The sequence below is a fragment of the Rissa tridactyla genome, chromosome 5, assembly GCF_028500815.1.
Source record: "Rissa tridactyla isolate bRisTri1 chromosome 5, bRisTri1.patW.cur.20221130, whole genome shotgun sequence".
NCBI classification, from domain to species: Eukaryota; Metazoa; Chordata; class Aves; order Charadriiformes; family Laridae; genus Rissa; species Rissa tridactyla.
In genome coordinates, this window is record NC_071470.1 from 82,347,651 (window position 1) to 82,364,728 (window position 17,078).

At 44.1% G+C, this 17,078-nt stretch overlaps 1 protein-coding gene across 2 annotated transcripts; it reads left to right on the top strand.

Annotated features, from left to right (window-relative positions):
• Positions 1–1,155: 1,155 nt before the first annotated feature.
• On the top strand, positions 1,156–6,514 carry LOC128910090 (cytochrome c oxidase assembly protein COX18, mitochondrial). Of its 2 annotated transcripts, XR_008466599.1 has the most exons (7): positions 1,156–1,470; positions 2,794–2,894; positions 3,641–3,804; positions 4,688–4,800; positions 5,304–5,411; positions 5,978–6,070; positions 6,183–6,281. XR_008466599.1 is itself a non-coding variant. In XM_054202937.1 (6 exons), exons 1-6 carry the CDS (start codon positions 1,159–1,161, stop codon positions 6,354–6,356), a joined length of 972 nt encoding a protein of 323 aa, XP_054058912.1. In that variant the 5' UTR covers positions 1,157–1,158; the 3' UTR covers positions 6,357–6,514. The 2 variants fall into 2 exon arrangements, 1 of the variants encoding a protein (XP_054058912.1); XM_054202937.1 differs by lacking the exon at positions 5,978–6,070 and having other exon boundaries at positions 1,157–1,470; positions 6,183–6,514.
• Positions 6,515–17,078: the final 10,564 nt, after the last annotated feature.

The window sequence follows — 17,078 nt, forward strand, 5'->3', positions numbered from 1 at the left end:
GACAAGTTGGATGTATTTTTGTGCGGGACAGGGAGGGTCGTTGTGATGTGTTGGTGGTTATTTTGCATGGAGGAAGGCTGAAGCAAAGCTTGTTTTTCTTGTGCTGTGTCACTTGGAGCCAAGCCTTCTGTTGGGAGTTACTATGCTGAGAGATGCAATCTGGGCAAGAAATGCCCCGGGTGAGTTAAATGCTCTGCTATTCGGGCTAGCTTTTAACAATGCTGGTTTGTACCTGTTACGGTCCTCCTTTAAAAGCCAGAAGAAAAAAAACCACTTGTCCAAAGAAACCTACTGCCTTTTACATACCGTGGTGTCCAGAAGGTTTGTACACACGGGTGTCCACAGACATGCCCTTCTATGATGCTCTAAATAAAAGTCAGCTCCCTTTTCCAGCTGTCTGTGTAAAGAACTGGTTATAGCAAAAGGGATATCAAGCTGGAGAAGGGCAAGGAAAAATGATGGAAACTCCATTTCGGTGCGTTAGTGTGAGAGGGGAATAGCGCCCTTCCGCTTTGCTCTGTGACCCCTTAGCCCTCCACTAGACTTTTTTGCTTAATCTGTCAGTGTTATTAAGGATTATTTGCATTCTTATTCTGGAGTAATCTTACTGAGAAATACTGCTCAGTATTTATTACGACCATGAATTTTGTGGGTCGAAAGAAGAGTTTCTTAGCTATATTTCGTTGACTTGGATAACCCAACTGTGGCTGGGGACACGTTCAGTGAAATCCCGGGGTAGGGGGCTGGGGTTTTTCCTTAGAGACTTTTTTTTAATCATTTCATATGTAATGCTTTTTATTTGACCAATAAAAAAAGCAACATACTCCTGTGAGACCTGGCAGGTCTTGTTTATGTAAGAAAAAGGAACAAAATGCTGTTTAGAGCTGTTTTGGGGATCCTTGGGGGAGATGGGGGAGCCCCCACCAGCTGCAGCACCTGTGTTCCAAGGCGTTTCCGTGCCTCTTCGCGCCGCGGCAGAGGCGAGCAGCCCCCAGTCCCGGCGCAGCTGTTTGCGATACCCTCGGCGCCCGGCTGCTGATGAGGAATGGTTAATTGCCCATGCCGCCTATTAAGAGGCAGCTCTGCCCTTCCCCCTGCCCGCAGCCAAGATGGCGGCCGCGGCGCCGGCAGGGCTCGCGGCGCCTGCGCGGCTGGCGCATGCGCGGCAGGTGGGGGAGGGGTCGCGAGGCAGAGCCGTTAGCCATGTGGCGGCTGGCGCGTGGCCGGCTGTTAACGGTCGCGTTCGCGCGGGGCCGGCCGTTAACCGTCCCGGCGGCGAGCGGCGGCCCCGGCGGTTGGTACGAGTGGGTGGCGCAGTCGACGGCCGTGCACTGGGCCGAGGAGGGGCTGGTGGGGCTGCAGGCGGCCGCCGGGCTGCCCTGGTGGGCCGCCATCGCCTGCGGCGCCGCCCTGCTCCGCACCGCCGTCACCTTGCCGCTCGCCGCGCACCAGGGCCGCCTCCTGGCCAAGGTGGGTGCCCGGCCGCCGGACCCCAGGGAGGGAGGAGCACGGCCGTAGCCCGTCGGGGTGCCCAGGGCCGGCTGCCGTGTGGGCCTCGCGGCGGTAGGGCGCTGGCTGGGGGGAGAGCGGTGCTTTGCCGTGAAGGTGGGGGAACCGCTCACAAACCGCCGATATAGGGCCGCGGCCGCCGGTTCCGCGTTCGCCAGGGGTCTGCCTGTATGTCTGCAGCGACCTGGAAGGAGGGCGTAGCGAGGGGGGGGGCGGTCTCTTCTCCCAAATAACAAGCGATCGGATAAGAGAAAACGGCCTCAAGTTCGTTAGGGGAGGTTTAGGAGGGATATTTGAAACATTTATCTCACGGGAAGGGTTGTTAGGCATTGGAAGAAGTTGCCCGGCGCAGTGGTGGAGTCGCCATCCCTGGAGGTATTTAAAGCCGGGCAGACGCGGTGCTGAGGGACGTGGGGTAGTGGTGGCTTTGGCAGCGTGGGGTGAGTAGTTGGACTCGCTGATCTGAAAGGTCCTTTCCAACCTGCACAATTCTATGAATTTTCCTGGTAACCCTGTGATAATGCAGTTGGTTTAGTGAGAGTCAGAGGCGTGTGCAAAGTACTTTTCTAGGATTTGCTGTGTTAACTTAAACACGGCTTTTCCTAAAGCTGCTCCAACAAAATCTAGAAATAAACTAGCCTTCATCAGCTTCTAAATATCTGCTTTTTCTCAAAAGTGAGTAAAACGGTTGAAGTTACTAAGGAGGTTCTATGCTGTGCCTACGGTGGCAAAGGAGCCTTTTCAGTGCTGTGGTACGAAGTCAGGTGTTTCTCCTCCTCTGTGCTGTTTCTTTGTTAACTAAGGGGGACTTTAGGGTGGTGCTTCACAGCTGCCAGAACTCGGGTCTGATTGGGACTCGGTGGGATTTTTGTACTTCACCTGTGTAATGGTCACACTGGTGAATGCAGGTGTGTTTCTTGGATGGGGTTCTTCAGGGACCAGCATTAGTTCTTTGAATCTTTTTCAGATGGCATTAGAGGTTTTTTTGTTAAGTAAAGCAGTTGGTCACAATTCCTGAACAGAGACAGATGCATATTTAGAACAAAATATAAAATCTAATTTTGTATTAATTTAATTTAGTAGTAAGACAGTATGTTTGGTTGTTATTGTAAATACTTCTCAGTAGTATCTTCATATGGCTATTTTGTTAAAAGACAGAAGGTGTTCACAGGTGTGTGCCGCGTGCTTCAGGGTTGTTTTTAATATCTGTACAGGATCAGGTGGGGAGAGGAAGCGGTTGTTACATGTGACTGTGCGTAAACAGTTTTCCTTTTCTTTAGCTAGTTGGAAAATTTGCAGCCTGAGATTAAAAAACTAGCCGAGCGTCTTCGCTATGAAGTTTCTGTGCGTGGAAAGCAACAGCATTGGTCTGAAAAGGTGGCCAGGTAAGATGGTGATTGTACATCCTTTATAAATCCATTCCAGACTGGGGGAGTAGCAGGAGGGGAAGTCCTACAAACAGCAGTCTTGCAGAAAGATTCTACCGTTGTCCAAAGCTTAGATTTTCTTACCCCTGCTGTGACTTATTTCTGTTTGTTATATTGCTCTTCAGAGTATATCTGTTTCAAAGCTCTGAATTTTTCATAGGCTTATGAGAACAGGGCCAAATCCAGGACTGCTGCTGTTGTGTTTACGTATGATTAAAGTTTCCCTATCTCTTACAGTATTTAAATATTGCTGTCACTTGAGGTTTGAGCGGTTGTGGTCCTGTTTGTTTCATAGTGCAGTACCGCACCCCATGTGGTAGCAGCGTGTCCAAGCTGGGATGCTGAGCGTCCCCTAAATAGCTGATTGCTTCTGCATTGAGAAAGTTATACCCTAGCTCAGACAACAAGCGCCGTGAAATAAAATAGTGGACAAGTTACTGGTAGCTGCTAATGACAGTAGGAAATTTTGTTGTGAAAAGGTGCTTATAATAACAGAGCTGAAAGTTGTGAGGGAAGGGGCTGGCATAGGAGAGAGGCATGTTTGAAGAGGAAGGATGTCTCAGGTTTTCCAGAGTTACACCTAAAGAAGCCAATTGGACATGCACAGCTGTAAAAGTGTTATTTCAGAATTTGAGAAGTTACTCTATAACAGGTATCGCGAGAGCTTTTTTGGTTTTGTTTTTTTTTTTTTTAATTTCTAAAAGGTTCCACTTTAAGAAAAACCTGCGGAGGATTATTACGGAACTGTACATTCGAGACAACTGCCATCCCTTCAAAGCCACCTTACTGGTGTGGGTACAGGTTCCAATGTGGGTTTGCGTGTCCGTCGCTCTACGCAACTGCAGCGTTGGTGCCAGGGGCTCAGAAGGTGATTAATCTGAACACACACTTAACAGTCATTTTTTGCTTGGTTACTGTTTTTGCAGATGCTTTGCTGAAAGCTTCCAGAGCATCACAGATCTCTCCTTACGCGCTCTCATTATTTCTAATGGCGTTGTGAGCTTTGTGGGATGCCTCTTTAAAAGCAGTATTGGGGTCTGAGCGCTGCAAACAATGTGAGGCATTTTGTTAAGCCCTGTGAGCATTTAATTACTTTGTGGTTTTCTGAAGACCGGGTTAATAGGAAAAAAACCAAAAAACTGTCTTGGGATTCTTCTGGTTCACCAGATAAGCATATTTAGCAAATAATATTACCTGTGCCACAGTATGCTCACTACTAATCTGTATTTTTTTCTTCTGTGTAAAGTTTTACATGCAGTACTATAGACAAGGTGAATTTCTCATTATTTTTAAATTAAAATGCTGATATTTTGATATTTTAGAAAAGAGTTTATAGTGTGTTATTCTAAACAAAAAAGTGCCAAGTTAGTTATTAAGATAAATGTAGTGGTTTCAAAACCACAGAATACGTAGTCACTGTATATTACTACATGCGTATTTTCCTCGTTGGCTTCTAAAGAGGTGGTGGAGATCAACCTAGTTTTTATCGCAGGTTTATGTGAATCAGCGGCTGTCATGAGCTAAGCTGTGTCTCAGCTTCTGTCTGCCACTGTTTTTCACTTGTATTGATTGCAGACTGCCTTGGCATCTGATCTGCTAAACCGAAGGTTTCTGCGTTAACGTCATTTCTTACGTAGATAAAATGTGTCTAGAAAGTTGGATGGTTTGATAGCAATCCATGGTACGGTTTTGACTAACCTGAGGGAGAAAATCGTACTTAATTCCATATTTTCTTTAAACTATTCCTGTAGTTCAAGAACAGTTTTCAGCAGGCGGAGCGTTGTGGTTTACAGACCTCACTGCCCCAGATTCTACGTGGATTTTGCCAGTTTCCCTTGGGCTCATGAATTTGCTGATAGTGGAGGTACGTTGGTGGAAAAAACAGCATGATTGCAAAAGGATAATTCTTTTTATAGAGTTGTAAGACAATATTACCCAGTTGTAAAACATGATATCGTAAGGGTAGTTTCAGATTATCAGTGCTTTAAATGCATTGGGCAGAACTGAAAGATGACTTAATTGTTCTCAGCGTTACATCCCTGGTGGCAGCCTTTTCTCACGGGGCTGGCTTCAGGCTGAGGCGTCAGAGCTTTTCTGTGCTAAAGTGACTGTGTGCAATTACGTTACCTTGAAGCGATTGTTAGCTACTCAGCTAGGTTAGTACAGTATTTTCTACCAAGGACTGAACACATGAAACATCAAAGTTACATGCAGGATTGTAGTGCTATGTTAATGGAAACGGAGGATGCAAAATGGAAGTAATGGATGAACAAGAGTGCTGGGTTACAGAAACCCCGCTGTTGCCTTTTTTTCTCCTTTTAGTTTCGAGAAGAACTTGTTTATAACTGGAGGTTTCTCCCCTTTCAGATCTTTGCTTCACAAAAAATGGAAGTTTCCAGGTTCCAGAAGTTTGCTACGAATTTCTTTCGAGTGGTGTCAGTAGTGATGATCCCTGTTGCTGCAACAGTCCCCTCGGTAAGCACGGAGTCTTAACGGTGCGTCCGTTAACCTGGGACTGTGGTATGTTTCCTCACGCTTGAAGAGCAGCCTAAATGCCTGCTGGATTTAAATACTCTGGATTACAGTGAGCCCTAAAACAAATAAGATGTTTTGTCTATGTATACTTTAAATTCTTGCCATGTTTGGAATATTTTTGTCTAAGAGGGAAGCATCTGGAAACTTAATGTTTCTAAACGTAATTTTTGCAAACTAGGGTTTGGAAGGACATTCAGAGCGGGTTAGCATCCTTTTTGTCGTCTCAAAAATGAGAGGAAAACTTGATTATAACGACATATAGACAAAGGTTTGCTAAGTGTTTGCTTACTGTAACAGGAAAGCAGTGTAGCTCTTGGATTAAGAAATTTTCCACAATCTTCTTAAAGCACTTTTCATTTTCACCAGGTATTCTACTTCTGAATTTTTTTGCAGTGCTTAGCAAAACCAAAGTATCTAGTTGTTTGGATCGTCAACTTATAGTCTGAAATGTAGAAGTTTAAGCAAGTTTAGTATGAATTAATTGATGAACTGTTGTCAAACTTCAGTGTAGATGACTTTTTTCCCCAGAAGAGTTGAGAAAAAATGAAAAATACATTTGAAATGGAAGCCATTATTGTTATTGAGAGGAGTGGTTTTAGGTGAGTTATTTTTTTCCATAACTGGGAGTAGCCAGTGGTTGTGGTTCGTGAAGAGCTGCCTAAAATGGTCGTGTTTTCATTGCATCTGAACTGGATGTTTGTCTCCTTGCAGTCCATGGCGCTGTACTGGCTGTCCTCGAGCTTCATGGGACTCTCGCACAACCTCTTGCTGCGTTCTCCCACCTTCCGTCGACTGTGTTGCATCCCAAGGACCAAATCTGACTCGGATACTCCTTACAGGGATATTGTGGCTGCCTTGATTACCAAATACAGCTTTAAGAAATGATGTCATTTGAACTGTGGGAAGAGCTGTCCAACAGATGTTGCATGGTTAATTAAGTAGTGCTATTTTATTGAGATGTACTTAATTTACTGTAAAATGTTGCAGCTGGAATTATATTTATTTTACAAATAAAGCATTGCCCGTCTGGCCTTAAAGAATGATTGCTCAGCACAAATGCGTGTTTATTGGGAAGTTTCGTTTCAAGGGAGGTGATTTTGCAGTTAGAATAGTCCAGTAATACAGGTTTGGCTCCTGTTTGAAACTAAATGTTCCTAATTTTCAGTCCTGATACCGCATTTCTACTTGTCTTTCAGTGGGTGTATTTTCGCGAACGGAATGCGAATATATATTCCCTTGTTGCTGCGTGTAGTTTGATTCTAATTGTGTATTAATTGGTACTTTAATACTTCTCTGTAGCTGTAAGGGCTGTGCGCAGACTGACCCAAAACAAGACCTGAGCTTCCAGTGTAAATTGGTAAGGGCCGAGTAGGCAGCTGTGCTTTGCAGGCACCCGTTGTTTCAGCGGCTAACAGGCTGAGAGCAGAAGGCATATTAATGGTTTATTAATACCAAGACAGGAGACATTCAGCGTGAGGAATAGCTGTGTGGCACTGCAAGGCTGAAAGCAGCATTTTAGTCTGTAGCTTGCTTGTTTTTCCGTAATTTTTGTCCCTTTCTTCCAGAAATCTATTAACTGTGCTTCCTGAAAGTATCTGAAACCAGTGATAAGCTAGACTTCTGTGCTTTCTGTAAATACTGGTCTCGTCTTAGAGGTTTTTTCTTTGTTTAAATGAGGGGTAAGGAGTTAATTATTTAAGCTCTTAAAAGACTTCTCATTACTACTTCGATGTAAAAGAAATCAACAGAAAATTGGGAGCAAAATTTTTAACACACAAAATTTTTAACAAATTTGAAGCATTTATTTGAATCGTGTTGATGGCTTAGTGAAACGCAAGAACTAGTTGCACCATAGGTTTACTAATTCCATTGTTGGTATGTGTCAATCTTGCCACTGTTTTCCTGGGTCAGCCACTTAATGGTTTGTTGCATGATGGAATTGTAGAATCCTGTTTCTCCTACGGCTGTGCCGAACATATTTATTTAGGCTTTTGAAAGGGTATCGGAAGGCAGTTTTCCATACGAGGATGTTAATTGGTACCACTAACAATGTTGTGCCAGCTGTCCAGATCTATATTCACAGAGCTGTAACCAGAGGTCGGAAGAGAGGGGGTTTCTGACTGAGAACAGCAATTCTGGAGAATAAGTGTGGCTGTCATCGTACAGATAATGCACTTGTACAGATCTGGCTGGTCTACCTGCTGTCTGGTTATGAATCTCAGAACATCAGTGATACAGCTCCATCTGTATGCTGCTAGGATGGTCTTATGCCCAAAACCCCTTCTGTGTGTGAAACTGCAAGTTAAACGTGGCGTCCAAAAGCATCTTGTCTCACAGTATCTAACAACTCAGAAACCACAAGTAAGGAGGTGATGGCATGGGCTCAGAATTGATGCGACAGAGCACTTTGCAGGGCTGCGTCAGATGTAGGAGATGGTTTCTAGATGTTTAGAGGATGTTACAGATCTCTGACTGGCATATTGTCATTCCGGCTGGGCTGAAGGTCCTGGGAGCAGAGTCGGGGCGAGGATGGGGGGAGTTTTGGCTGGCGAGGTGGCAGCAGGGGGAGCTGGTACTCCATGCAGTCAAGGAGTTGGGGTTCCCTTCGCCTCCCTCAGCTGGGCTACTCTTGAAATGGGGTCACCTGAACTGTGGGCCCTTGACAGGGCCTGAAACCAGGTACGACTGTATTTGTCATGAAAAATAACCCGTCATTTCTTGGGAAGCTTAAACTGGTTGCTGAGAAATACCTCAGAAGGTTACCAGCTCTGTCGGGACCCCACATGTTTAGTAGGTGAAATGGGCGTTGTTGGATTTGCCATTCTTTTTGGTGTATTTGAAAGCCCACGGCTAAGACTTGAGTCGCCCTGAGGTTTGGAGGAAGAAGCAGCTTTGTTTTCCGTGGTATTATGTCTCTGCTGGAGCAAGCAGTATGTGGCATATATACATGAAGAGAAACAGCATATTTAGTAGAGTTACATACAGATATATAGACACGTGTGCACCATATGTTTTCATAAATATATATTCCTGTGTGCAGGTAATCGCGTGTATGCTGAAGAGCTAGCACGTACCCGTCAGGCACTGATTTAAACGTGGGACTCCGTTGTCAGCAGTGATAAGCATTCATATTAAACGCTTTGTGACAATTAATTTGATATATGAGGTACCATTCGACTGTTTCTTGTTTATTTCTACAATCCCCGCGAATCCATTTGTGGCAGAAGGGTTGCGGTGCTGGACTCAGGCCAGGTTATTCCTAGCCTTTGTCTGTGATTTTTGTGAACTGTTTTCTCTACTGCAAATAGTTGATTTCAGGTCTAAGTAAATTGTGCACCGTAGGGAGATGTGGGAATTTGCATGCAGATGGAAGTTTTTGCTTGCATAAAACTATAGTGTGAACTTTGCCAGTTAGTTTCAGCGCTTCTACCATTCGAGCAAATTTTCGGGGCTGTTCTAGCAGTACGTGAGTGCAGTAGTCTCTTAATCTTAAATACTCATTTCTCCATTTCTTCATGGTCGTTTTCCACCCTTCTAATTCTGCTTACCTCATAAAATTGTACCCAAGGTCTGCTAATGCAAGTTGAAAGAGAATAAGGTTCCTCTGATGAATTTATTTGGAGGTGGATTTCTTATAGCGTTATTTTAGGTGAAACCCGGGCCTGGAAGAGAGTTGTTGAAATAAGGCGGCTACCTCGGAGGGAGACTAAACTCGAGGAACTGAAATCAGTCAAGTCACGTTCAACTAAGTACAAGTTCCCGGAATGGGTTCTGTGCTGATAGAACTCAAAATCACTGAAATATCCTGGCACGGATCCCATATGGAGTAGAAGTTGGAGCCTTCAGTGTCTGTATTGTTTTTCTGCTCCAAAGCCATAATCCAGAGCTCGCGTGGAAATTTTCCAAGCCATTGTGAAGTATTCATTAATACTAATGCAACACAGAAGATCATTCTGCAAAGGCAAGTTTAGAGGAACGTAGGGTGAAAATGAGAGCTAATAGAAAATCCTGTTTTGTTGGTAATATTTTCAACGTACAATGCAAAATTAAAAAAAAAAGGCCCCATTTTAAATGTGCTTTGCCCCTGCGTAGCCAGTGCATGTGGGTTTTCCTTTATCTGCATAGAGCCGGGCGAGCCTACTGCACACACTGCATACTCACCTGCTTAGTTTAGGATAATTAATGATATTGAAAAGGATATGTTCTTACAGGTCATCTGTGTTTCATTCTCTGTCTTGAAAATACAGCCTGAACTTTGAAAATAGAGCTGCGATGCTTGTTGGCTTTAATAGTTCTGACCTGGAAAAAAGGCTGTGTGCCCAGAAGCTTACCTCCTTTCTCAGCCGCAGTAATTACTCCGTTAAAATATATTGTCTATACTAAAATCTTTGTCTTGATGGTTGGTGCCGTTTCTAGTAAAGAGGATCAGAGCTTTGCTGTTTCCCTTGCTATGACGCGTGCCTGTGGGAATGTAATTCTTGGGGTTTCAGTCCGTGTTGATGAGACAAGGATGGAGCAAAGAGGACCTTGCAAGCCGTCGTGTGATGCTAGAGGCTGCGCTTTCTGCAGATGAGCAGGCGGAGGTGCATTTCTGGTGGAGAAATCAGAAAAACGGTTGCTGTGTTTTCCGAGAGACAAAACTGAAGTGTCTCGGAAAAGTCTGTATAGCGTTCTTCCTGAAGCCTGTATAGCATTTTTCCTGAATGATACCACGTTGTTTAAGTTATGTGAGATACAGCTCTGTTCGGCTTAACTGTTTCTTCACCTATTCTGCATGGTTCCCATTCTGGCTTTACTAAAAATGAAGAAATTGTAAGTAGATTACTAAAACCTGCTAGCAATAAAAGATTTGAGAGCTTAGAAAGGAAGGGAGACTTTATTCTTAACTCCCCTCTGCTCGTTAGCTTGAAATAGTGTAAGAAAGAGGAGTTAGAATCCTAGAATAGTTTGGGTTGGAAGGGACGTTTAAAGGCCAGTGTCACATTCAAGACGCAAATGTCAGTATAATATAACACCATTTATGGGGTGCCAGAGGGGAGTGCTGTTGTCTGCCACAGTAGCTGATACTTTGCCAGTCCACCTGGTTGTTCTTTGTGGTTGTTTTAGTGAGGAATCCAAATTCCTAATTGAAAGCTGAGTTACTAGGGTGGATTCCTTGAAGCGCAAGAATTTTTCCAAGGGCAAAGCGTCATTTTTGGCACTTCAGTTCCATGGTTTCTGGAAAGAAAAAAGTGCTGGAGTATTTTTGACTATGCTGCTGTACACACGGGGGTGCTCAAGCTATAGCTGGTCTCGTTAGCTGTCAGGGCTCTGAAATCTAGGGCAGGCAGGCCTCACATCAAAACCTTTTTTCTTCTCCTGTCTTTCATCTTGACGCTGTTTCAGAACTTAATCATCCCTTCCCTTTGCAGTGTACACTGCTTTTCCACCTCGCTGCCGTGTCCCTTTGAAGTACACCAGCGTTTAACAGTGCTGATCTTGAAAATAATGCCAAGAACTTTGCTAGCTGCTCCTTCTTTGTGGGCTGAGGATGCCAAATGGAAATTGGCAGGTGTCAGGACAATCCCTCTTACGGCCCAGTTGTCTTTGCAAAGCCATCCATTTATGCAGCCAAGTGGCCAGCTGGCAGGAGAACTCTTTCTTTTTTTTGCTTGTTATTGTTGGACTACCTGTATTTAATTGATGTGACTTATTTCTAACGGTAAATAAAATACTCTTGGTTCCTTTGAAGCTCAGCGTGGCGCTAAGAGTAACAGCAGCTGCTGCTCTCAGAAGTGAGGGCTGTTGCTCTATTTTTAAAGTCTGAGGGATTGCAAGTTAATATTATCTTAAGAGAGAGGGGAACAGGCCAACGGGGAATTTGCACCACATAAAAACTGGCAGAGAGAGTGTCCTTAATCCCTTCCTTTTTTTTCATTCTTTTTTTTTCTTCCATCCTTTTTTTTCCTCCCTTTATTTTGTAGGTTTAGGACTAGCTTAGGCCATGATTTCATAATATTACAACTAGACGTTGCTGGATCTCTCAGCAGTACAACCATGGTCTGGATGAAGCTGGACTATGCAATTGCATTTGTGTCAGATTAGAGGACACAAATAAGGAGTTTATGCTGACGTCAGGGCTTTTTCTTGCCAGCATCCTGCCAGCTGCGGGAGGACGGTTAATACTCAATCTAGCAAGAAGTAAGTCACAGACAGACACTCTGTGCTGCAAGTGACAAAGTTAACCTGCCGGAAACTTTTGAACCCATGTAAATCAGCAAAGTGAGTTCATAATAAGGGACTGGTGCTTTTCACCAATGTCGCCATGATGGTTTTGATCAATTCTTGGTGCACAGAGTAATCCTGCGGTGCTATGGGCTTTTGCTGTGGGTAGGGATTTTTAAAGCAGCCTGTGTAAGTCAGGTGCCTTAGTGCAGATTAAGGTGAGCCCACGCATCCATATATTCCTTTATTTAAAGAGTTGAGCTTTCTAGACTCATAATTTGAATGCCTTAATTAACTTTGCAATCAAAGTAACAGTAAAAAACGTTTTTAACCTGCTTTATTTAATATAATCCCCTAACTTTGTTTCAAAGAAAAAAAGGTGGGAGTACTTCAGGAGAGACTGCTGCTGCTTTATTTATAGGATTTGGGCTTCTGGATGAGGGTCATAGCTAGTTACGGAGCCCAGATGGCTCCCCATGTCTGGGGAAATGAGGGTCCCCTCTGGCAGTGGGGAGGATGCCTCTCTGTAAGGTGTGACAGATAAGAATTTGCTGCCATGCGTAGGGTCAGATACTTAACCTTGGTAAGCACCCTCTCCCTGGCTGTCCCTCCCAGCTGCAGTTACTCTGGCAAATTCTTCATTGAGCAAATTATTCGGTGTTCTCTGGTTTTGACCAGGAGTAGATAGAGTGGTAATAAAAATAATGTCTCTGCTTTTACTTACTTCCATGGTAGAAGATAGCAAAGAAATCTGCAGAGTTATCAGCTGCAATGAACGAGAAGTGGAGTTTTAAGCCTGTGATTTTCATCTGATTTTATGCTCGGACTGGTAAATGAAGACTATCGTCATCCCTCTGAAGCAGTTAAATTCTGTTCCACATAGCACGGACAGGGGTAGGCTGAAGACCATGGAGACTGTGGTAAATCTAAAGAAACTACTAGAACTCACCAAACCCTTTTCCTTTGAATTATAAGCATTGTGGTTTGAGCCACTGTATTTTTTTTTCTTGCAAAGTAATCCCCAATATTTGTTTTGCGATTATTATTTTTTTCCTGCGTACCATGACAAAATACGCTGAAGTTCATTGTCTTATTATTTGATTATAAACATTTTAGCTTTGTTTGCAGCCTATGCGATGAATCACTCAGACAAAAAGTAGTTTGTCCTGGATCAATTCAATGAATGTGATTTGAAGGCCCTGGAAAATGGGAGACAAACAATACTCATTTCCAAGTTTTCAGATGGACAATTAATGTTTTTACAAAAAGCCAACATTCTTCTGGGGATTGGCAAACATTTTTGTAAAAACAAGTAACAAAAATAATTCCATACTCCTGGAGCAAATTGATATGCAAGTGATGGGATATTAAATGCTGGGGAGCTAGTTTCAGTTAAATAGCGTACTTGGAACTTACGCAAATTGTGTGCTGGGGATGATTCCAAAAGGTCCCTCTGCTGTTCATATGTCACAGAGTTACAGAACGATGGAGGGTTTGTTTTTTGGGTTTGGTTTGGTTGGTTGGTTTTTTTTAAAGGATCACAATTCTCCCTAAGTGATAGATAATCTTTTCTGTTCTGAAAACTGCTGTTGTTACAGTCCTCAGGTGTTGTGATGGTTGGAGTGTAACGACAACCGAGCAAAGCTGGTGGTGAAGAATTCTCTCTTCTCTTGCAGATTCCAGGGGAAAAACTGAAGGTATAACAAATGGTCCTGACTGGCCTGGAAAGGAACCAGCCGTCATCGACACTGCTAAAAGCTAAGGACAGAGGAAGGTGAGGATGACAGTCCTTGCACCATCCTTCGGGATGGAAGGATTTGTGTGGGAACTGTCGGGCTTCATTTTGCCTGGAAGCCTGTCCCCTCTGTTCACCCACGTGCATCTTTCCACCCCTCTCGCTGCAGTCCCGTTTCCAGATTAACGTTCTGCAGATGAAGCCTAGAAGGCATTTAAATTCTGGAATCTCCTGTTCTGACTTCATGGGACAAATATGGTGCGGGCAAGAGTCTCACTTCTTTGTGTACATCCCCAAGATTGAAGCAAGGCTTTTATCTTGTGCTTGGAGTGTTCCTCAAGCTCTGAATCTTCTCCTACCAACAGCAGATACCCAAATACAAGCGTGTCCCTGCAGATAACAAAATCTTCGCCAAGGCAAGCATAAAAGCAATTAAATATTCCCAGCTCCCAAGCACTCCTGGTACTCACATTCCTCTTGAAAAAAATGGGGTGTCGTGTACTGTATGCTCTGAAGCTTAATAGTACCTTATATCCGTAAGGCACCACATGGAATAGCATTCTTGTGGCAGTGTTTCTGGAAACATGTGACTTGTAAAATGTTTTTCATCCTAACTTCCAGGAGAAACATGAAGAGAATGTCCTCTCTTGGATGGCACTGTATTTCAGCTGGAAGAAGAGAAAAGCAACCATCTCCTGCTCAGAAAGTAAGGATCCCAAGCTAGAATGTACGTCCCCTTACTTGGGTATTGCCCGGGATATCTGAAGTCAAGGAATGCCATTGTCTTGACGAACAGTAAGGAAAAATGGATTGTTACTCTGCTCCTAAATCTTCTCACCTTTCCTCACTGTGTGTCTTGCCAAACCTATGGCAGCTGCTTCCCAGGGGTCTGGTGAGCTCCATCCAGAGACTCAGCAGGGAAGAGGAATTTCTGCAGCCTGATAATTCATCTTTAATAGGAAGAGACGTTACTGCCGCTGATTTGGATACAGCCTTCTGTCAGTAGACGGAAGGCAGGTGTAGGAAAGATGAATATCCCCACCAGAGAATACACCGTCTTGCTTCACTGGTGAATGAATGCCGTTGATTTTGAGGAAATCACGCTTTTGCATCTGCACTTCAACAGTAAAAAGGGGGTTTTGGTACTTGTTACGAGAGTACAGCTGAGCACTTGTGATGCTATCACAAGCTTGATGTTGGCTTTATGAGCCTGAGGCTCCAATGTGTTCAGTGGAGGGGCCAGGAAGGTTGAAAAGCCATTTGGCATGTTGATGGGTACCACACACGTTGTAACGGGAAGAATGTTGTTAATTAGAAACAAATGCCAGCCTTCAGCATAAGGCAGTTTGGAGGAAAAGGGCCTGTCAGATCCAGGAGTTTGGGCCTCACTGTGTTTGTTTGGAACTTGCCTGGGGACTGTTTCTCAGCGCTGACCAAAAGTGGTGTGCAGTTGTTCTGGAGGGGACAGAAGGCAAAACCGTGGTAAGTGATTGATCCTTGGAAGTGTAAGAGGGTGAGAAGATCTTTGGATCTTAGTTAAAACTTGCAGCCAAGTTTAGAGCAAGCCAAGAAGTTGCTTTTCCACTCTAATCTTTTAAGATGACCTGTTTTACTTGGCACTGAGATGGGCTAAGGATCTTCAGGCAGAGAGATGGTAACTTTTGAGGTACCTGAGTGGAGCAGAACATCTGACTGGATTTGTCGTTCCTATTTGAGGGCTGTGATGGATGGCCATTTGTCATTTTGTGTGTTTTTCGCTTTGGGAATGTGTTTTAGAAAATGGTGACCCGTGAGCTTTTTCTGACAGGATAACATTTTAAATAAGGATTTTGCCTGAAGTTTTGGAGAGGCTGAAGTGGATTTGAGAGGTCTAGCTGAGGTACTAGGGCGCTTAAGTCCAGTGATTTTCTTTCAGCACCTGAGTTTGAACAGACAACTGACCTCTGTACTGATGGGGGTTGCTGATGCAGGTTTTTCAAACACGATGTGTAACGGATGTTAAGGACAAGAGGTGCTTCAAGACTCTGAAACGTTATTGTTCAAAACAGTAATGGCAGGATAGGCTAGTTGAAGCAGACTGTCAGAAGGATTCAGAGATCATTTTCTCTCCATGCAAATTCCGTGTACAGTTTTAGTTTCATCGCTGTTGATAAAAAGCCTTGCCATGATGAGGGCCTTTCCTAACATTTTTGGTTAATACAGCTGCCACAGAGGAAAAAATAGTCATAAAGGTGTTTTTTGAGCTCAAGGTGGTGAATTAGCCACTAATTGTTTGCCAGTTAATTCATAGTGTGCATAGTTAATGACAGGAAAAGGAGTTTGTCTGTGAAGCTTCTTAGAGAGGATCCCCCCCCTTTTGGTCAAGTTTCATGTCACTGGTGGGCATGGTGAAGGTAAGAAATGTGAGATTTTGCAGGTGATTATCTGATTTGTACTTGGATAAACCTGGATAAAGTTGACGTACTGGTATGCAAGGTAATTATTTCCAGAGTCTCCTTGCAAAGATGGCCATCTGCATCACAAATATACTGTTAAACTGGGGTGTGGGGGGAGGGGGAGAGCAGAAGGAAAATGCTGTTACAGTTTCATGTGCAGTTTGGAAAATTTTCCAAACTTTACTGTTAGTGTAGTTGCTTTCCCGACACACTGCGTGTTAGTAAATGCACAGTTCAGCATGGCATAAATCGAAATCCTTGTGGAACTACTGCCTGGCAAGTGGCTGTAGTCTGGCTTTTTTCCACCCTAGTACTTGAGGCAAAGTGCAGTTACTTCCCCTAGACCGGTTATCATCAGAAGCTGGGAACTGTTTGAGTAGAATAGCAGGGTAAAGGAATTCCTGTGGCAGTGGCTGCAGCATGAGAATCTAACCGTTTGTCTCACTAGGTATTTTGTAATGAATGAGAGCGTGAGCCAGTTGTGAATGTTTCTGTATGCCGTATGCATTATGGACCGTGATGAAGGCAGAAATGGCAGTCTTCTAGCCGGGAGCGAGAGTGGGTTTGTCTTCTCAAAGGCTCGGAAGGTGCTGCAGAGTCCAGTGGCTCCAGTTAGGGTGAGGGACCAGCAAACACTGGCAGATAGTGCAACCCATTTTCCCATGGAATAATACGCACAGGGATGACTTGTTCATTTAAATATGATTATATGTTACAGAAAAATGTGGCGTTTGTTTTAAGACTCAAGTAGCTTGAATTGAGCAAACATGGTAGGAGTGTAGCAAATGATCTAAGGCGATAGAAGCTACTGATGTGCTTGAATTGCCGTGGCTAGGACAATCCTGCGTTCTGTGCTGTTTCCAGCAGCGAGGCTCATGGCAGAGCTGGCAGCCGAGTCCTGAGATAGCAGGATTGGTTTGTAGGTACCTGACAGAACATCACGCTGTAGGCTGAGCATACGTCTTATGTTACCTGGCGTGGTTTGTTTATTTGAGTCTTGTATTTTGTGGCTTTGTATTCGCAATAGGTTCTGTGTCTACAGGGTGGGACTGACAGCCGCTGTCTGAGATGCCGGTGCTTGCCCCAGGAAGAGATGCTAAGGTATGACTTCCAGCCCGCTCTTACGGAGAAAATAAAAGACCACTTGCCAGCTCACGAGTCCTCTCTTACTCAACACCTGTGGGAAACCGCAAGTGGCCAGAAAAAGAACAGCTGTATTCCAACGTCATCCCC